The sequence below is a fragment of the Phyllobates terribilis genome, unplaced genomic scaffold (assembly GCF_046119375.1).
Source record: "Phyllobates terribilis strain yellow unplaced genomic scaffold, ASM4611937v1 Scaffold_1__5_contigs__length_1240528914, whole genome shotgun sequence".
Taxonomy (NCBI): domain Eukaryota; kingdom Metazoa; phylum Chordata; class Amphibia; order Anura; family Dendrobatidae; genus Phyllobates; species Phyllobates terribilis.
Genome location: NW_027362761.1, coordinates 799,499,100 through 799,521,525, shown reverse-complemented (window position 1 = coordinate 799,521,525; position 22,426 = coordinate 799,499,100). Strand labels below are relative to the sequence as shown.

Below are 22,426 nucleotides of genomic sequence, written 5' to 3'. Positions count from 1 at the left end.
TTGTTCAAGCAAATTTTGAATTCAAAAAATCAAATGGCGCTCCTTCCCTTCCGAACCCTGCCGTGCGCCCAAACAGTGGTTTTCTGCCACATATAGGGTATCGCTTGCTCAGGAGAAATTTCACAACAACTTTTGGGGTCCATTTTCTCCTGTTACCCTTGTGAAAATAAAAAATTAAGGGTTGAAAGAACATGTTTTTTTTTTTTTTTTTTAACATCTTTGTTATAAACTTCTGTGAAGCACCTATGGGCTCAAAGTGCTCATCGCATATCTAGATAAGTTCATTGAGGGGTCTAGTTACCAAAATGGGGTCACTTGTGGGGGGTTTCCACTGTTTAGGCACATCAGGGTGTCTCCAAACGCAATATGACGTTCGCTGATTATTTTGAATTCAAAAAGTCAAATGGCTCTCCTTCAATTCCGAACCCTGCCATGCGCCCAAACAGTAGTTTTCCACCACATATTTGGTATCAGCATGTTCAGGAGAAATTGCACAATACATTTTGGGGTCCATTTTATCTGTTACCCTTGTGAAAATAAAAAAAATTTGGTCTAAATTTAATATTTTGTGAAAAAAAGTTAAATGTTAATTTTTTTCTTCCTTATTGCTTCAGTTCCTGTGAAGCACCTGAAGGGTTAATAAACTTCTTGGATGTGGTTTTGAGCACTTAAGGGGTGCAGTTTTTAGAATGGTGTCACTTTTGGGTATTTTCTGTCATATAGGCCTCTCAAAGTGACTTCAAATGTGACGTGGTCCCTAAAAAAAAAAAAGGTTTTGTAAATTTTGTTGGAAAAATGAGAAATCGCTGGTCAACTTTTAACCCTTATAGCTCCCTAACAAAAAAAAATTTGGTTACAAAATTGTGCTGATGTAAAGTAGACATATGGGAAATGTTATTTATTAACTATTTTGTGTGACATCTCTCTGATTTCAGGGCATAACAATTCAAAGTTTGAAAATTGCAAAATTTTAAAAATTTTCTCCAAATTTCTGTTTATTTTACAAATAAACGAAAGTAATATCAAATAAATTTTACCACAATCATGAAGTACAATATGTCACGAAAAAACAGTCTCAGAATCAGGGGCCTACTTTGAAGCATTCCAGAGGTATTACCTCATAAATTGACAGTGGTCAGAATTGAAAAAATTGGCCAGGTCATTAACGTACAAAGTGGCTCAGTCCTTAAGGGGTTAATACGGTCATCAGTTCCCAGTAGCAACAAACTTGGTAACTCTGTTTTTAATTCAGGGAAACTATTTTTTTTAACATTTTTAAGAACATTTCTTATTCACATAATTCATATATAATTAAATGCCTTACTAAAAATATACAAATTGATATTTTGCTTTCAGTGGGCCGCAAAGGGGGGTTATCAAGTCACCTTGCACAGAATAAAACAAAGCAAAAAATATATATTAGTTAATCTAAAATTTTGGGTAAACAGACTTGAGGTATTGCCAAATTTGTATATTTTAAATTTTTCAGTCGTCACTAGTGTTGAGCGATACCTTCCGATATCGGGAAATATCGGATCGGATTGGATCGGACCGATACCGAAAAAGTATCGGATATCGCCGATTCCGATACCGGAAACCAATGCAAGTCAATGGGACATAAATATCGGAATTAAAATAAACCCTTTCTTTCCTTGTAGGTTATTTCTACATGAAGGAAAACAACTAAGAATAATGTAGAATGTATTGGGGGAGGTGGGGGAGACAATAAAGGCATAGAGGTTTAGCCCAGTCAAATGGAATAGCAGGAATTAATATTTTTTTATTATGTTCTGAGTTACGGAAATATTAACTATGTTAAGTATTTTTATATTTTGTCAGATATTTATGTTTCACTACTTCCATGCTCTTCACCTTCTTTTTTACTTCTCCCACACTTTCTCCTTCATCATCCTCAGCATCTTTTTCATCCACTTCTTCTTCACCTTCTTCTTCTTCACCTTCTTCGTATTATTCTTTTTTTTACATTCTTCATATTCTACTTCTTCATCTTCTTCATATTCTTCTTCTTCATCATATTCTTATTTGTGACAGGCATTCCTGTAGTTGTTATCTATAAAAGGTTGGACATTACACCTTTCGTTCTGCCCGTCACAAAAGATTTACAACAGGATTTGTCCGCGTTCAGTTTGGCCTGCAGCAGCAGGTCTTTTCCAGGGGCACCACGAGGAGGAACGGACTCACCCCCATACACTGCTTAGTCATCTTCTGCTTATAATTTAGATATTATCTTTTGCTCTGATTTTTAGTCTTATGCTTAATGTTCTTCCGCTTTTTGTTCTGCAGCTTCTTGTATTTCTGCTTCTTGGTTTTCTGTCTCTTGTTTTTCTGTATCTTGGTGCTTGTCTTCTCTTCTTTGTCTTCTTGGTCAACTTCTTCAGGGTCATCTTCTTGGTCTTCTTCGGGGTGGTCTTCAGGGTCGTCGTCTTCGGGGGTCCTCGTCTTCGGGGTCCTCGTCTTCTTCGGGTTGGTCTTCTGGGTCCTCGTCTTCGGGGTCCTCGTCTTCTTCGGGGTGGTCTTCAGGGTCCTCGTCTTCTTCGGGGTGGTCTTCAGGGTCCTCGTCTTCTTCGGGGTGGTCTTCAGGGTCCTCGTCTTCAGGGTCATTGTCTTCGGGGTCCTCGTCTTCTTAGGGTTGGTCTTCAGGGTCCTCGTCTTCAGGGTCCTCGTCAGGGAGATCCAGAGTGATTACCAAGAACCATTTCAAAAAGCTTGAACTTGGAAATGTAGCAGAAGGTACAAGAAAGCTGAGGAACTACCGAGGACCAGCTGACGGTACTGGAACCCGGATGGATAGCAGAAGGTACAAGAGCCAATGGAACTACCGAGGACCAGCTGATGTTACTGGAACTCGGTTACTAAGCAGGAGGTACCTGTGCCAGAAAGCACTACCAAGGACCAGCAGACGTTGGTGGAACTTGGATACCGAGAAGGAGGCACCTAATCCAAAGGCACTGCCGAGAACCAGCTGACGGTACTGGAACCCGGATGGGTAGCAGAAGGTACCCATGTAAAAAAAAAGTTCAAGGCCGCGAGCCGGCCGCAGTTACCAAAACCCACAGTCCTACAGAGGGTGCTTGTCCTATTGGCACTATGGAACCAGCCTTCATTGCCAGATCCCGCAGCCCACATAGGAGTCACCTAAACTGCAGGCACCATAGAGTCGGCTAACCCGACCGCAACACGACAGGACAACGCATTGGAGGCAAAGTGACGTTGACACTACCCGGAAACAGCTGGCGTGCTGGAACCAGGCTGGGCAGGAGGGAGTACCCGTGCCAAAGACACTGCCGAGAACCAGCTGACGGTACTGGAACCCGGATGGGTAGCAGAAGATACAAGAGCAAATGGAACTACCGAGGACCAGCTGACGGTACTGGAACCCGGATGGGTAGCAGAAGGTACAAGAGCCAATGGAACTACCGAGGACCAGCTGATGTTACTGGAACTCGGTTACTAAGCAGGAGGTACCTGTGCCAGAAAGCACTACCAAGGACCAGCAGACGTTGGTGGAACTTGGATACCGAGAAGGAGGCACCTAATCCAAAGGCACTGCCGAGAACCAGCTGACGGTACTGGAACCCGGATGGGTAGCAGAAGGTACCCATGTAAAAAAAAAGTTCAAGGCCGCGAGCCGGCCGCAGTTACCAAAACCCACAGTCCTACAGAGGGTGCTTGTCCTATTGGCACTATGGAACCAGCCTTCATTGCCAGATCCCGCAGCCCACATAGGAGTCACCTAAACTGCAGGCACCATAGAGTCGGCTAACCCGACCGCAACACGACAGGACAACGCATTGGAGGCAAAGTGACGTTGACACTACCCGGAAACAGCTGGCATGCTGGAACCAGGCTGGGCAGGAGGGAGTACCCGTGCCAAAGACACTGCCGAGAACCAGCTGACGGTACTGGAACCCGGATGGGTAGCAGAAGATACAAGAGCAAATGGAACTACCGAGGACCAGCTGACGGTACTGGAACCCGGATGGGTAGCAGAAGGTACAAGAGCCAATGGAACTACCGAGGACCAGCTGATGTTACTGGAACTCTGTTACTAAGCAGGAGGTACCTGTGCCAGAAAGCACTACCAAGGACCAGCAGACGTTGGTGGAACTTGGATACCGAGAAGGAGGCACCTAATCCAAAGGCACTGCCGAGAACCAGCTGACGGTACTGGAACCCGGATGGGTAGCAGAAGGTACCCATGTAAAAAAAAAGTTCAAGGCCGCGAGCCGGCCGCAGTTACCAAAACCCACAGTCCTACAGAGGGTGCTTGTCCTATTGGCACTATGGAACCAGCCTTCATTGCCAGATCCCGCAGCCCACATAGGAGTCACCTAAACTGCAGGCACCATAGAGTCGGCTAACCCGACCGCAACACGACAGGACAACGCATTGGAGGCAAAGTGACGTTGACACTACCCGGAAACAGCTGGCGTGCTGGAACCAGGCTGGGCAGGAGGGAGTACCCGTGCCAAAGACACTGCCGAGAACCAGCTGACGGTACTGGAACCCGGATGGGTAGCAGAAGATACAAGAGCAAATGGAACTACCGAGGACCAGCTGACGGTACTGGAACCCGGATGGGTAGCAGAAGGTACAAGAGCCAATGGAACTGCCGAGAACCAGCTGGCGGTGCTGGAGCCCAGGGTAAATACTAAAAACAGAAGAGCCAGAGGTGTATTTGGAGGAGGTTTTAAATCCGTACTACAGTGGATGTGGACAAAGCAGGAGAATTTGCCGGACACACAGCTGGGGATCAGCTGACGTTACTGAATCCCAATAACACTGGAGCAAGCGTTGACTGTGCAGACGGCACTTCTGAGCAGCAACTAGCGGTATTGGAGCCCAGGGTAAATACTAAAAACGGAGGAGCCAGAGGTGTAATTGGAGCAAGTTTTAAATAAGTAGCACAGTGAATATGGACAGAGCAGGAGAAATTGCCGTGAACACAGCAGGGGAACAGCTGACGTTACCGAACCCCAATAACACCGCAGCAAGTGTTGACTGTGCAGACGGCACTTCCGAGCGCCAACTGGCGGTGCTGGAGCCCAGGGATAAGAATGAAAACAGAGGAGCCAGAGGTGTAATTCGAGCAACTTTAAAATGTGTAGTACAGTGGATGTGGACAAAGCAGGAGAAATTGCCGTCCGCACAGCAGGAGAACAGCTGACGTTACTGAACCCCAATAACACGGCAGCAAGTGTTGACTGTGCAGACAGCACTTCCGAGCGCCAACTGGCGGTGTTGGAGCCCAGGGTAAATACTAAAAACGGAGGAGCCAGAGGTGTAATTGGAGCAAGTTTTAAATAAGTAGCACAGTGAATATGGACAGAGCAGGAGAAATTGCCGTGAACACAGCAGGGGAACAGCTGACGTTACCGAACCCCAATAACACCGCAGCAAGTGTTGACTGTGCAGACGGCACTTCCGAGCGCCAACTGGCGGTGCTGGAGCCCAGGGATAAGAATGAAAACAGAGGAGCCAGAGGTGTAATTGGAGCAACTTTAAAATCTGTAGTAGTGAGAATGTGGACAGAGCAGGAGAAATTGCCGTCCGCACAGCAGGGGAACAGCTGACGTTACTGAACCCCAATAACATGGTAGCAAGTGTTGACTGTGCAGACAGCACTTCCGAGCGCCAACTGGCGGTGCTGGAGCCCAGGGATAAGAATGAAAACAGAGGAGCCAGAGGTGTAATTCGAGCAACTTTAAAATCTGTAGTAGTGAGAATGTGGACAGAGCAGGAGAAATTGCCGTCCGCACAGCAGGGGAACAGCTGACGTTACTGAACCCCAATAACACGGCAGCAAGTGTTGACTGTGCAGACAGCACTTCCGAGCGCCAACTGGCGGTGTTGGAGCCCAGGGTAAATACTAAAAACGGAGGAGCCAGAGGTGTAATTGGAGCAAGTTTTAAATAAGTAGCACAGTGAATATGGACAGAGCAGGAGAAATTGCCGTGAACACAGCAGGGGAACAGCTGACGTTACTGAACCCCAATAACATGGTAGCAAGTGTTGACTGTGCAGACGGCACTTCCGAGCGCCAACTGGCGGTGCTGGAGCCCAGGGATAAGAATGAAAACAGAGGAGCCAGAGGTGTAATTCGAGCAACTTTAAAATGTGTAGTACAGTGGATGTGGACAAAGCAGGAGAAATTGCCGTCCGCACAGCAGGAGAACAGCTGACGTTACTGAACCCCAATAACACGGCAGCAAGTGTTGACTGTGCAGACGGCACTTCCGAGCGCCAACTGGCGGTGCTGGAGCCCAGGGATAAGAATGAAAACAGAGGAGCCAGAGGTGTAATTCGAGCAACTTTAAAATGTGTAGTACAGTGGATTTGGACAAAGCAGGAGAAATTGCCGTCCGCACAGCAGGAGAACAGCTGACGTTACTGAACCCCAATAACACGGCAGCAAGTGTTGACTGTGCAGACGGCACTTCCGTGCGCCAACTGGCGGTGTTGGAGCTCAGGGATAATACTGAAAACAGAGGAGCCAGAGGTGTAATTGGAGCAACTTTAAAATCTGTAGTAGTGAGAATGTGGACAGAGCAGGAGAAATTGCCGTCCGCACAGCAGGGGAACAGCTGACGTTACTGAACCCCAATAACATGGTAGCAAGTGTTGACTGTGCAGACAGCACTTCCGAGCGCCAACTGGCGGTGCTGGAGCCCAGGGATAAGAATGAAAACAGAGGAGCCAGAGGAGTAATTGGAGCAACTTTAAAATGTGTAGTACAGTGGATGTGGACAAATCAGGAGAAATTGCCGTCCGCACAGCAGGAGAACAGCTGACGTTACTGAACCCCAATAACACGGCAGCAAGTGTTGACTGTGCAGACGGCACTTCCGAGCGCCAACTGGCGGTGTTGGAGCTCAGGGATTACAGTTCAGGTGGTAGAAACATGAACAGAACAGGAGACCTGGATACTGTTGCCAACCAATTATTTATTCTGGAAGAGGACTGGCAAATTCATGAGAGATCCAGGCCTTGTTCATTTTGAGAAAAGTAAGCCGGTCAACGTTATCGGAGGATAGTCGCATGCGACGGTCTGTTAGTACACCACCTGCGGCACTAAAGACGCGTTCCGATAATACACTAGCAGCAGGGCAAGCTAGCACCTCCAGTGCATACTGACTAAGCTCTGGCCATGTATCCAGCTTACAGACCCAAAACTTGAAGGGAGAAGAGCCGTCTGGGAGTACACTAAGAGGGCAAGACATGTAGTCTGTCACCATCTGACGGAAACGTTGCCTCCTGCTGACTGGAGCTGTCTGTGATGGTGTAGACATTTGTGGCGGCGGGGACACAAAACTTTGCCACATTTCGGCCATACTGGTCTTGCCTTGTGCTGAGGCGCTGCTTCTGCTCCCTCTTTGTGCAGAGCTTCCTCCACTGCCTCGACGCACTGAGCTGCTTTGTAAAGCACTAGCAGCACTGCTCTCGGTTGGAATGGAGAACATGATGGAATGCACCAGTGCGTCTTGGTACTCCCGCATTTTACGCTCCCGGTTCAATGGTGTTATGAGGCTTTGTAAGTTGTCCCGGTAGCGAGGATCTAGGAGGGTGGACACCCAATAATCAGCCGTGTTGAGAATGTGGGCGATGCGGCGGTCGTTTCTGAGGCACTGCAGCATGAAATCAACCATGTGCTGCAGACTGCCAACTGGCCAAGAAACGCTGTCCCCTGCTTGAGGCGTGATCTCTGCCTGCTCTGCATCACCCCACCCTCGCTCTAGATACTGACTACTAGAGCATTGTGTACCTCCCTCCTCTGGACAGATGTCTTCCTCATCCATTGACTCCTCCTCATCCTCCTCACAAAGTGTCCCCTGCCTAGGCCTTTGTGAGGAACCACGTTGCGCAGACTGTAGAGAAGCAGATGGCATTTGTGACTCCTCATCCTCCACCTGTTCCAAAACCTCGTCCCTTAGTGCTTGCAGTGTTTTTTCAAGCAGGCAGATAAGGGGGATAGTCATGCTGACTAGTGCATCATCTGCACTCGCCATCCGCGTGGAATAATCGAAGGCACGCAAAACGTGGCAAATGTCCTTCATAGAGGCCCACTCAGTGGTGGTGAAGTGTGAACGGCGCGCACTGCGACTTGTTTGCGCCTGCTGCAGCTGGTACTCCATTACTGCTGCCTGCTGCTCACACAACCTCTCCAACATATGTAACGTTGAATTCCACCTGGTGGGTAGGTCACATATGATGCGATGTTCCGGAAGACATAATCGGCGCTGCAGAGCTGCAATGCGTGATCTTGCATTGCTGGAACGCCGCAAGTGAGCGCACTCTATGCGGACCTTGTGAAGCAGTGCATCAAGATCCGGATAGTCCCTCAAAAAACTCTGCACGACCAAGTTGAGCACATGTGCCAGACATGGGATGTGAGTGAGGTTGCCTAGGCCCAGAGCTGCCACCAGATTTCGGCCATTGTCACACACTACCATGCCTGGCTGGAGATTCGCTGGCACAAACCACACGTCACTCTGCTGCTTGATGGCATTCCAGAGCTCCTGCGCTGTGTGGCTTCGATTCCCCAAAGAAATTAATTTTAATACGGCCTGTTGACGTTTGGCCGCGGCTGTGCTCATATCGGTCATCATAACAGGTAACCGTTCACGGGTCGATGTGGAGGTAGACCGTGACGGCTCCTGCAGCGCTGATTCAGAGGAACTGGAGTATGAGGAGGAGTCAATGTGTACAGACTGGATTCCTGCAATCCTTGGAGTTGGCAGAACACGTACAGCGCCACTCTCAAGATCTGTACCCGGCTCCACAACATTTACCCAATGGGCAGTGAGGGAAAGGTATCGTCCCTGTCCATGCTTACTGGTCCACGCATCAGTGGTCAGGTGGACCTTGCTACTGACGGCGTTTTGTAGCGCATGTTTAATTTTTCCCTCCACATGATGTTGCAGGGCAGGGACGGCTTGCCTGCTGAAATAAAAGCGGCTGGGCACGTTGTATTGTGGGACTGCCAATGCCATAAAGTTACGGAATGTGTCAGTCTCCACCAGCCTGAATGATAGCATTTCAAGGGCCAGTAGTTTAGCAATGCCAGCATTCAGAGCCTGTGCTCGGGGGTGGTTTGCCGAGTATGGGCGCCTTTTCTCCCATGCCTGTGCTAACGATGGCTGTAGACTGGCCTGGGAGTGTGAGGATGACTGGGAAAGTGGTGCTGTGGGTGGAATTACACTGTGTCTCTGTACAACAGTGCCAGAGATTCTTCCATGGCGATCCTGTGAGGAAGCCGAACCAGCTGTGTGTGAGCTGGAGGAAGAGGCTACAACACGAGCTGAAGAGGTGGTAGGTGGCGCTGTAGGTTGGCCTAGGTCTTCAGTGTGTTTGTGTAACTCCACCACGTGCTTGGTCCGCACATGTTTCCACATATTTGTGGTATTGAGGTTGCTGACACTTTTCCCTCTTTTCACCTTCTGATTACACAGCTTGCATTTGACAAAGCAAATGTCATCTGCAACTGTGTCAAAAAAGGACCAGGCACTGCAAGTCTTGGGAGCGCCCGCTTTGGATTTTGGAAGAGCCATGCTCCTAATGGGTGCCGAAGTGGAGGCTACAGGCAACCAAGTCTGCCCCCTCCCTCTCCCTCCTTTTTGGGCCGTTCGGGGAATCTCTTCCTCAGAGCTGCTCCCACCACCTTCCTGTCCCTCACGCCATGATGGGTCAAGGACCTCATCATCTACACCACCCTCTTCAAACAACTGCTTCTCCTGGGTAGTCTCGACAGCACAGTACGCACCAGAAAGTGGCACCTGAGTCTCATCATCAGATGCGTACTGAGGTGTGCTGCTGACCATAGGCACTGGCCCACCCGCCTCTTCAGATTCAGAGAGACAAAACGGTTGCGCATCACTGCATACTACCTCTTCTTCAAATTCTCGAATTCTGCTTGGCTGGCCCCCTCTTTCCAAGCCAAGAGATTCAGAGAACAGAAGTAGAGATGGCTCCTGTCCAGGGCTCTCTGACTGCCTGGGCAATTTGGCAGGTGGTGAAGAGACAGATGGGTGCTCTTCAGTGCTCAGGACCTGAGAGGATCTGGAACTAATTGAAGTCGATGCGTTAGCTGCCATCCATCCGACAACGGCTTCAATTTGGTCCTCGCGCAGCAGTGGGGTACGGCTAGCTCCTACAAAGCTGCGCATAAAGGACTGTTCCCTGGTAAAACTGGGGGATGCTGAGTCACTGGTGCCCGCAGCAGGCACAGAATCCCCACGTCCTCTCCCTGCAGGCACAGAATCCTCACGTCCTCTCCCTGCAGAAACTCCACGCCCACGCCCACGACCACGACCACATGCCTTACTCCCTGCCTTCTTCATCTTGGTAGACTGATAAAGATAGGCAGAAAAGTACTAAGGGCTTAGTGTGCTTATTCCTGAACAGCTGCTAACAGGTATAAGAAACACTAATTTTATAAAGTGTGGACTAGACTTTAATATGAGCTAATGTGGCCTACACAACTGTACAGTGGAGTGTTTGGTGAACTTTATTTAGGTTTTTTTTGTCACAAAAAGACACTGGATGTGCCTAAAGATGTAATAACGATAGTATCACAAACTTTTTGTAGCTATTACAATGTAGGAAGGTAACCTACAATGCAATAGATGAGGCTGCAAAAAATAGGCTAATACTAATCTGGCTGGGGCTGCAGGGCCCAATGCTGCAGAAAGGCTCCTTTAACTACTCCTATATAGTGTGTTTGGAACCAATTTAGCTGAATACAGATGGAACCACCACACTAATAGGAGAAATCAGGAAAAATTATGAATTGGCAAAAAAGGACAATGTATGAGGCAGTGACACACACTGAGTGCACTACAACCAGACGGGGTTGAAGCACACACTACAGGGTGAGCTGCACTCACACACCAGACCTTGCAGACAGCGGTGAACAGTACAGATGCAGAGCACTGTGCACTAGTGCTGCAAGACGGAAAAAAAATTCTCTATCTACTCCTATATAGTGTGTTTGGAACCAATTTAGCTGAATACAGATGGAACCACCACACTAATAGGAGATATCAGGAAAAATTATGAATTGGCAATAAAGGACAATGTATGAGGCAGTGACACACACTGAGTGCACTACAACCAGACGGGGTTGAAGCACACACTACAGGGTGAGCTGCACTCACACACCAGACCTTGCAGACAGCGGTGAACAGTACAGATGCAGAGCACTGTGCACTAGTGCTGCAAGACGGAAAAAAAATTCTCTATCTACTCCTATATAGTGTGTTTGGAACCAATTTAGCTGAATACAGATGGAACCACCACACTAATAGGAGATATCAGGAAAAATTATGAATTGGCAATAAAGGACAATGTATGAGGCAGTGACACACACTGAGTGCACTACAACCAGACGGGGTTGAAGCACACACTACAGGGTGAGCTGCACTCACACACCAGACCTTGCAGACAGCGGTGAACAGTACAGATGCAGAGCACTGTGCACTAGTGCTGCAAGACGGAAAAAAATTTCTCTATCTACTCCTATATAGTGTGTTTGGAACCAATTTAGCTGAATACAGATGGAACCACCACACTAATAGGAGATATCAGGAAAAATTATGAATTGGCAAAAAAGGACAATGTATGAGGCAGTGACACACACTGAGTGCACTACAACCAGACTTGGCTGAAGCACACACTACAGGGTGAGCTGCACTCACACACACAGACCTTGCAGATAGCGGTGAACAGCACAGGGAACTGTGCACTAGCACTGCAAGGCACAGTGATTTAGAAAGTAGCTTGGGTAAAGCAGTATAGAGCAAATAGGTAGCTAAAACTGTCCCTCAGAACAACAGCGTCCTATCCCTAACTGAATTCACAGCAGAGTGAGCTCAAAATGGCGGCGGTGGCTTTTATAGTGCATCATGACATCATTTCAGCAGCCAATCACAGCCATGCCATTAGTTAAGATGCCTACATGCCTAACAGGATGTGCCCACACTTCTTAGGATCCTCATTGGCTGAATAAAATGAAAATGTCTCATTGCATTATGGGAACTTCCGATTCCGGTATACGATATTGCAATAGTATCGGAATTAAGTATCGGAATTCCGATACCGCGAATATCGGCCGATACCCGATATTTCAGTATCGGAATGCTCAACACTAGTCGTCACATATCTACAAAAAAAGTGACCAAAATGTCATGTGTACCCCAAAATGACACCAATAAGAATTTTAGCTAAATAAATCATGTTGTAAGGTCATTTTTACTTCACAATGAACACCTTAAAAATAAAACTAATTGAATAGTTGCATTTTTTTTTTATTCTCTAGTGGTCTGTGGCTGTTGCACAGGAGAGGGAGTAGCGACGCTCTCCCATGCAGCTGTCACAGACCGCTATACTGGCCTATGGACTTGGACGAGTGAATAAATTTGAACCAACTCTGATTGTTACCATTTCTTCCATCCTGATGGCTGTATACAAATCGCTGAAGGAGCACTGTATATACAGTTTAGGTAGCGATGACGTTTCAGCCTCCTCCAGACCCAGTGGTCGTGTGCGGGAGCTGCTGGGTGCTAACAGACCCACATTGGATCTGCTGTGCACATAGGAAGCTGAATTAGCCTTAGTTACAGAGCAAATATGCCAGCCCCAGTTACTTAGGAAATCTCATATAGAAGAAACAAATTATTGAAATGTTCAAATGCCTCCCAGAGGTCTTTTGAAGCCCAAATTATTTTAAATATCTGCAGAAGAAAACTACTTAAGAAAAAAAACACAAAAATGTGCCTCGTCACAAACAGGGGAAAATGGCCTAGTCTCAAACTGGTTAATTACTTGCTATTTTTACTTGTTCTGTTTAAAAAAAATATATATAAAATAATCTAATTCTTTTTAAATAAATATATAATATATATAGTTTTTTCATATAATACATTATTTTCCTTTTTTTTTTCAGCATATAGTAAAAGCCTTGGAGATAACATTAGTTCGGAGACAACATCTGACTTCAGGAAAGCATTGCTGTTCTTGGCCAATGTAAGATTATTACTCAACACTGTGTTACTTGAATATTTTTTCTTTTATGAATGTAGGTTGATATTAAACCTTTTCTAGAGGGAATTGAATATTTTTCCTTCATTTCAAAAAGTAAACCTTAATATTAGGATTTCAGACTATATCATTACCACTTGCCATATTATTATCCGAACGATTACCCAAATGGTAAGGATAGCTACCGTATTTTTCGGACTATAAGACGCACTTTTTTCCTTAAACATTTTGGAGGAAAGTGGGGGGGGGGGTGTCTTATAGTCTGAATGTATACACCATATATGTGTACAGTATATGGTGGTGTTGGGGAGCAGCATTGGCGGTGGAGCGGGCACAGGAGGCAGGAGCCGCCTGCTGCAGCCTACGCTGTGCCAGCTACTAAAAAATATGAATATTCACTTCTCCCCACGCCCATGGGCGTGTGGAGCACTGAATATTAATTTTCCCTAATAGCCGGCACACTGTACCTCAGCGCGGCTCCTGCAGCAGCCGACGGTCAGCGTGCCCACTATTAATTGTCCAATATTAAAAAGATTTGGATGTGTATTCTTAAACAAGTTGGATTAATTGTAATCATTGGTGGCAGTTATGTCCTTCTTCCTGTACAAAAAAAGCACACTATACTAATCTAGCCATCCTGTCCAATGTGTGCGTGAGCCTCTTCCTGCCTGCTCCCTCCGCCCGCACCTCGGCGTCCTTATGTGGGTGTGCGCATGTGCAGGAGCCATGGCAATGCATCCGGGCTCCGGTCCATGCGAGTAGCCATCTGACCGCCTGGGGCGCGTGGTTGGTGCGGCCGGCATTAGCTCATACGGCGTGGTATCGGAACATGACTGGTTGATAGGCATACTTGTGACCTCTATCACATGGCTTAAAAAGGTCCTGGAAGGTACTATGAGCACTACTGCTTACTCCCCCGTGAACAAGAGTAATCGAAACGCATGTAGGGGGGAGAGTTTCATCCTCCCTGGGGGGGAGGGCAGGGGCACCACTTAAAAGGGTAAGACTTAATAGTTACTTGACCTTTTGTAAACGGTCCTTCATTAATATGTATTTGAGTATGTATGGGTGAGGGGTGCCATGGATACCAGGAAGAGGGGCAAGGCGTGCCATGCATACTTGGATGAGGGGTGCCATGCATACCAGGAAGAGGGATGAGGGGTGCCATGCATACCAGGAAGAGGGATGAGGGGTGCCATGCATACTAGGAAGAGGGATGAGGGGTGCCATGCATACTAGGATGGTGGATTGGGTTGCCATGCATACCAGGATGGTGGATTGGAGTGCCATGCATATCAGGATGGGGGTGAGGGGTGCCATGCATACCAGGATGGTGATGAGGGCCACGTATAACAGGGAGGGAGGGCAATATATACTAGGATAGAGGATATTAGCAGAATTGGGGGACATTACCCCTATACCAGTGTCAGCAGCAGACCTTCTCCCCCATAACAGTGCAACATGACCACATTTTTTGCTTAAATTTTTTTTCTATTTTCATCCTCTAAAACCTAGGTGCGTCTTTTGGTCCAATGCGTCTCATAGTCCGAAAAATACGGTATACACATAAGAAAATAAGAAAGTATAGCAAGTCTAGCTTAAAGTATGTCTAACTCTTGCTTTTTTTCCACGCTTTAAAGTTGTATTTCAGCCAAAAGCCTCTATCTCCCTTTCTTTTCAGTTTTTCTATAAGGCTAACATAATCTGCAGTGCTGCACAAAGATTTTCATTGCTTTCTTAGTCCCAGTGGGCACAGGTACTAGTCAAAAATTTGGTCACACTTTTTTTTTTTTGTAATGGTCTTCCTTGTTTTTATTGGACAGTGCGAATTGTTTATTCGTTGAAGGCAGCAAAACCACAAAGTATGTAAACAGTAGGAGTATTTGCAACAGAAATTTCTGCAACAAAAACTCCTCTCTTGGCAGAAGAAATGTGGCGTAAAATATGTGGGTTTTTTCCTTATTCATTAGATAGTTAAAACCGCTGCAAAAATACTGAAAGAATTAACATGCTGTACATTTGAAACTGATTCAAATCTGTAAGGAACAAATAATCAGCATATGCATGAGATTTCAGAAATCTCATCATTTTGCTGGAACACTAAATTAATACACCAATATCCTCAATCTTAAATTATTAAGCCAAAAGCATATACAAAACACCTAACGAAATAAAGTTTTTAGAAAGGGTTAAAAGAGTCTTCATTATTCATTATTAAAATATGACAAGAGAACATCTAATTATGTAAAAACAGGGCAGCACATATACAGAAAAGGGTGGGTTTTTCTGGATTAAAGTATAATACAATTTACTATTCACTAAAAAGTCCTGGTATATATTGCAGATCTCATACATGGAAAAAGTGATATAGCATATACAACCCCTGGCAAAAATTATGGAATCACCTTGCTCTGAGGATGTTCATTCAGTTGTTTAATGTTGTTGAAAAAAAGCAGATCACAGACATGGCACAAAACTAAAGTCATTTCAAATGGCAACTTTATGGCTTTAAGAAACACTAAAAGAAATCAAGATAAAAAATGTGGTACTCAGTAAGGGTAATTATTTTCAGACCAAGCAGAGGGAAAAAATAATGGAATCACTCAATTCTGAGGAAAAAACTATGGAATCACCCTGTAAATTTTCATTTCCAAAACTAACACTGCATCAAATTAGATCTGCTCATTAGTCTGCATCTAAAAAGGAGTGATCACACCTTGGAGAGCTGTTGCACCAAGTGGACTGACATGAATCATGGCTCCAACATGAGAGATGTCAATTGAAACAAAGGAGAGGATTATCAAACTCTTAAAAGAAGGTAAATCATCATGCAATGTTGCAAAAGATGTTGGTTGTTCACAGTCAGCTGTGTCTAAAATCTGGACCAAATACAAACAACATGGGAAGGTTGTTAAAGGCAAACATATACTGGTAGACCAAGGAAGACCTCAAAGCGTCAAGACCGGAAACTTAAAGCAATATGTCTCCAAAACAGGAAATGCACAACAAAACAAATGAGGAACAAATGGGAGGAAACTGGAGTCAATGTCTGTGACCAAACTGTAAGAAACCGCCTAAAGTAAATGGGATTTACATATTGAAAAGCTAAACAAAAGCCATCATTAACACCTAAACAGAAAAAAACAAGGTTACAATGGGCTAAGGAAAAGCAATCTTGGACTGTGGATGACTGGATGAAAGTCATATTCCGTGATGAATCGCGAATCTGCATTGGGCAAGGTGATGATGCTGGAACTTTTGTTTGGTGCCGTTCCAATGAGATTTATAAAGATGACTGCATGAAAAGAACATGCAAATTTCCACAGTCATTGATGATATGGGGCTGCATGTCAGGTAAAGGCACTGGGGAGATGGCTGTCATTACATCTTCAATAAATGCCCAAGTATACATTGATATTTTGGACAGTTTTCTTATCCCATCAATTGAAAGGATGTTTGGGGATGATGACATCATTTTTCAAGATGATAATGCATCCTGCCATAGAGCAAAAACGGTGAAAACATTCCTTGAAAGAAGACACACAAGGTCAATGTCATGGCCTGCAAATAGTCCGGATCTCAATCCAATTGAAAATCTTTGGTGGAAGTTGAAGAAAATGGTCCATGACAAGGCTCTAACCTGCAAAGCTGATCTAGCAACAGCAATCAGAGAAAGTTGGAGCCAGATTGATGAAGAGTACTGTTTGTCACTCATTAAGTCCATGCCTCAGAGACTGCAAGCTGTTATTAAAGCCAGAGGTGGTGCACCAAAATACTAGTGATGTATTGGAGTGTTCTTTTGTGTGTTTGTTTTTCATGATTCCATAATTTTTCTCCCTCTGCTTGGTCTGAAAAAAATTACCCTTACTGAGTACAACATTTTTCCCCTCACCCATGACAGCACCCCTTGAGAGAGGGATCCGCCCCACCAAGGACAGGAAACCATCTGAAATAAAAGGGCGGTACCTCTCCCTCGCTTCAGTTGGTTTCCTGCCCTTGATGGGAACCTGTCTGGAAGAAAGAAGACTTAACTGGGGCTGTTCCGGTGTGGAAGAGCGGGCACTGGCCTGTGTACCGGGTTCCAGTCTCCAGAAGCGCCGTCCGCAGCTCCCCTGGGGTCCTGCGTCCGAGCGGGCGCACGCGGTGAGGCAGGCTCCGTCCTCCCGTAGACCGCGGCACCGCCCTCCCCCTGCCGCTCCTGTCGGCCGCGCATCGGAGTGGTAACTTCCGGGTATGACACGCCTGACGTCACGGTGCGGGGCACGCTGGGAGAGGCGTGCCAGGTGACGTCAGGGGGCGGCGCCCGATCCATGATGGCGGCACCCTGTGATTGCAGCTCCGGCCTGGGAAAGGGGGAGGGCCCATGAACCGGAGGAGGTTCCGGATGGCCCTATTTTAGGAGGGGGGGGGTTATCCTGGAAGCGTGGTACGCTTCTGAAGCATGGCTGGCCAGGATAGCCAAGAGCAGCAGCTAACCCCCCCCCCCCCCCCCCCCCCCAGCAACGAAAGAAGCAGAGGGATGCCTCTCACACGGACAGCCGCTCGAGCAATCGCAATGGCAGCCGCAGGAGCAAGGTGTCAAGCGCCTCTGGACCATCCAGAAAGGAATCATTGGTTCCGTTACACCCTCCGAATCTGGTGCCCGTTTGTGACCTCCGGGGGTGAGTGATCTTCATGAATGTCACCTTTTGGTAATGGGAAGTCTCTTATGTGCTTCCTTTTATAGGAGCCTAAGAAGAGTAGCGCCAAGCAAAAGCACAGAATGTGTGCCCTATGCCAAACTTCCCTTCCCATAGATTGGCAAAAGCCGCTTTGCCCGAACTACGTTGCTAAAACTATAGCGGAAAATTCCCTGGATTTCGCATCTAATTTGAAATCTATAGTCGACGCAGAGGTTCAGGGGTCCCTGAAGGGGTTGCTTAGAGGGAAGAAAAGATCCCATAGAGATGTCTCCTCCAACTCTGATTCCTCCCAGTCCGAGGATCTGTGGCTGAGTGATTCATCATCCTCTTTCTCAAAGGATAACGGTAGACCCTGTTTCCCCATTGAGAGTACGGACAGACTGGTTAGAGCAGTCAGATCAACCATGGGTCTGGGGGAGGAGAAAACTTCCAAATCCCGGGAAGACGTTATGTTTGCGGGCCTTGGAGAAAAAAAGAGACACTCCTTTCCGGTAAACATTAAAATTCAGGGCCTCATTGACCGAGAGTGGAAGAAACCAGAAAGATCAGGGGCCTTACCCTCCTTCTCTAAAAGAAGGTACCCCTTCGAAGAGAAGGACTCTGAGCCTTGGGATAAGATCCCCAAAGTTGACGGGACTGTAGCCAGGTTGTCCAAAAATCTTCCCTGCCCTTGGAGGACTCAGGCGTCCTAAAAGATGCCCTTGATAAAAAGGCTGACTCCTTTCTGCGTCACACTTGGGAAGCTGCAGCAGGAGGCCTGAAGCCAGCGGTAGCTGGCACCTGTGTGGCAAGATCCCTAATGGTGTGGCTCCAACAGTTGGAGGACCAACTTAAGGATAAAAAGGTCTCTAGGGATGGAATCCTTTCAAATCTACCCCTAATGCAGGCAGCATCAGCCTTCCTGGCGGACTCTTCAGCAGACTCTGTCAGGCTTTCGGCTAGATCAGCGAGTCTATCTAATGCTGCCAGATGGGCCTTGTGGCTCAAAGGTTGCCCAGGCGACCTACAGTCCAAGCATAAATTGTGTTCCCTCCCGTGTGACGGTAGACTCCTGTTTGGCCAGAAGTTGGAAGACCTTTTAAAAAAGGCGGGCGATAGGAACAAAGGATTCCCAGGATTTTCAGGGGACTCAAAAAAGTTTGGTTTTCGGAGGAGAAAATTTAATCGGGGTCGCCCTCCAGGAGACAGGAGAAGATGGGAGACCAAGTCCAAAAAGGAGTCGGGCTATATGTTTGGAGGACCGTCCTCAAATATAAAAAAGTCCTCCCAATGAAGCCAAGCCGGAGGTAGGGGGGAGGCTTTCCCACTTTTTTCCAGCTTGGAAAGCAATTACAGCAAACCCCTGGATTCTGAAAATTGTGAGTGGTGGCCTGAAGATACTGTTCAGCCAGATCCCTTGTCGGACCTTTGTGGTTACCCCCAAAAGGAAGGTCCAGGAAGAACAAATAACACTGGAAGCTGAAATATTAGGGCTAGTAAGGAAACGGGTCCTTCTCGAAGTGCTGATACAACAAAAAGGGAAGGGATTCTATTCCCCTCTGTTCATGATAAAAAAAAAAACAACGGGTCCTTAAGGACCATCATCAACCTCAGGAGTCTGAACCAGTTAATAGAAAACCAGACTTTCAAGATGGAGTCAGTGAGCTCGGCAGTGAAGCTCTTGCACCACAATTGCTTTATGGCAGTAATAGACCTGAAGGACGCATATTATCACGTCCCAATTCATCCAGACTACCAGAAGTATCTGAGAGTAGCCCTGTTCATTCAGAAAGAGCTGAGGCATTTTCAGTTTGCTGCCCTACCCTTCGGCCTCTCCATAGCCCCGAGAATATTCACAAAACTAATAGCGGAAGTAACAGCCTTTCTACGAATCAAGAACGTAGTGATCGTGCCCTATTTAGACTACTTCTTAATAGTAGGGAAATCAGAAGTCCACTGCTCCAGTCAACTTCTAGAAGTCACGGCTGTGTTGCATCAGCTAGGGTGGTTGGTAAATTCCCAAAAGTCAAAACTAACCCCCTCAAGGACTCAGATCTTCCTAGGTTTAATCCTGGACTCTCATCTCCAAGCATGCTTCCTCCCAGAAGACAAGGTCCGCAAATTGATCATTTTAGTCTTGAAAGCCATGCGATCTCCAGTGATGTCCCTAAGAGAGACAATGTCCCTCCTGGGCTCTATGACTGCCTGTCTCCCAGCAGTCAAATGGGCTCAGGGGCATATGAGACTTCTTCAGTGGGAGGTCCTGTCGGCGCAGAGGTCCTTCAATGGGCATTTAGAAAGCAAGTTCTCTCTCTCCCCAGAAGCTGTGGATTCCCTTTCATGGTGGACAGACGGGAAATCTGACCTCAGGGGTACAGTGGTCCAGACCAGTAGATCGGGTGATTACGACCGATGCGAGCAGTTCCGGATGGGGGGGGGGTCATCAGGCAGAGCTCTCAGTACAGGGTCACTGGACATACCACGAGATGGGGGCATCCTCAAACATAAAAGAGCTTTGGGCAGTAGAGAGATCCCTGATAGGCTTCCTTCCTCACATTCAGGGTCACCACGTCCAGGTCAGATCCGACAACCGGACATCAGTAGCCTATGTGAATCACCAGGGGGGAACAAGATCACGCTCTCTGATGGCTGTGGCAGACAGAATCCTTTATCTGGCAGAAAGACACCTCCCATACCTCAGTGCCCTTCACATAAAGGGGGTGGAAAACGTAAAGGCAGATTTTCTCAGCCGCCATACCCTAGGACAAGGGGAATGGAGCTTAAACCCAGGGGTCTTCCAACAGATTGTCCAGTTATGGGGACAGCCAGACATAGACCTGTTGGCCACAAGAGCAAACAGGAAGGTAGACAGATTCTGTTCCTTAAATCCAGCAGAAAATCCCCATGCCGTGGATGCCCTCCAGATCCCTTGGAAGTTCAGGAAGGCCTATGCCTTTCCCCCGTTTGTAATGATTCCAGCAGTGGTGAGGAAGATTCGGGAGGAAAGCGCAAGGGTAATTCTTATAGCCCCTTTTTGGCCCAAGAGGCCTTGGTTCTTCCTGCTTCTACTAATGTCGGTTTCAGATCCCTGGGTTCTACCAGAGAGGCCGGACCTTCTCATTCAGGGACCAGTATTCCACGCCCAAGCCAGAGGTTTCCATCTTGCGGCGTGGAATTTGAGAGGTCACTACTGAGTAACAAGGGGTTTTCACCAGGGTTAGTCTCTACCTTGCTGGGTAGTAGGAAACCAATAGCGACTAAGATTTATAACCGAGTCTGGAGTAATTTCCTAGAATTTATAGATGCCCCATTATCAGACAAGCCTCCAATCAGGGGAATCCTGGAGTTTCTGCAAAAAGGGCATGACCTAGGTCTAGCCATGGGGACTCTTAAAGTTCAGGTGTCGGCATTGGGGGCGCTCTATAATTGTAACTTGGCTGGGAACAGGTGGGTCTTGAGGTTTATCAAGTCCTGTGCCAGAGCCAGACCGGTTCGGTCCCTAAGAGTTCCTTCCTGGGACCTGAATTTGGTCTTGAACGCACTTACCAGTGACCCGTTAGAACCCCTACAGGATGTCTCTCCAAAGATCCTCACCCTTAAGACCATCCTCTTAGTGGCCTTAACGTCTGCTCGTAGGTTGGGTGACCTGCAGGCCCTTTCGGTTAATCCTCCCTACACACAAATTTATGATGATAGGGTCACCTTGCGTCCAGATCCAGCATACCTTCCCAAAGTGGTATCTAGATTTCACTGTAACCAGGAGATTGTACTACCCTCGTTTTGCAGCAATCCTAAAAACCCAGGAGAAGTTAGATTCCATAACCTAGATGTTAGAAGATCCCTACTACAGTACATTAACATGACTAGTGTATGGAGGAAGGACCATTCCTTGTTCCTGGCCTTTCAGGGGAATAGGAAAGGTCACGGGGTGTCCAAGGGTACCATTTCTAGGTGCCTTAGGGAGGCCATTTTTTTAGCATATACGTCCACAGGAGTTCCGGCCCTGGACAATGTCAGGGCTCATTCCACCAGAGCCGTCGCAACCTCCTGGGCGGAAAGGGCAGACGTCTCAATCGATCAGCTATGTAGAGCTGCTACTTGGTCTACACCATCCACCTTCTTTAAACACTATCGGTTGGATCTGTCCTCCTCTGACCTCACCTTTGGGAGAAAGGTACTTCAGGCGGTGGTCCCTCCCTAGGGTGCTCATAATTCTCCAAAATTCTCTCAAGGACCCTGGTGTGCACTGTTTTGGGTGATTATATATATATATATATATATATATATATATATATATATATATATATATATATATATATATATATATATATATATTTATTTAATACAGACCAAAAGTTTGGACACACCTCATTTAAAGGTTTTTCTGTATTTTCATGACTATGAAAATTGTACGTTCACATCAATACTATGAATGAACACATGTGGAATTATATACTTAACAAAAAAGTGTGAAGCAACTGAAAATATGTCTTATATTCTAGGTTCTTCAAAGTAGCCATCTTTTGCTTTGCTCACTCTTGGCATTCTCTTGATGAGCTTCAAGAGGTAGTCACCGGAAATGGTCTTCCAACAATCTTGAAGGAGTTCCCCGAGATGCTTAGCACTTGTTGGCCCTTTTGCCTTGACTCTGCGGTCCAGCTCACCCCAAACCATCTCGATTGGGTTCATGTCTGGTGACTGTGGAGGCC

The 22,426-nt window shown here is 46.7% G+C and overlaps 1 protein-coding gene across 2 annotated transcripts in view; it reads left to right on the top strand.

Annotated features, from left to right (window-relative positions):
- ANXA3 (annexin A3) overlaps window positions 1-22,426 on the top strand; it is an 84,441-nt gene that overhangs the window by 22,600 nt on the left and 39,415 nt on the right. For both annotated transcript variants that reach the window (XM_073637083.1, XM_073637081.1), the window contains exon 7: window positions 12,962-13,041. In XM_073637083.1, coding sequence (XP_073493184.1) covers window positions 12,962-13,041 — 80 coding nt within the window. The remainder of the gene's footprint in view (window positions 1-12,961; window positions 13,042-22,426) is intronic.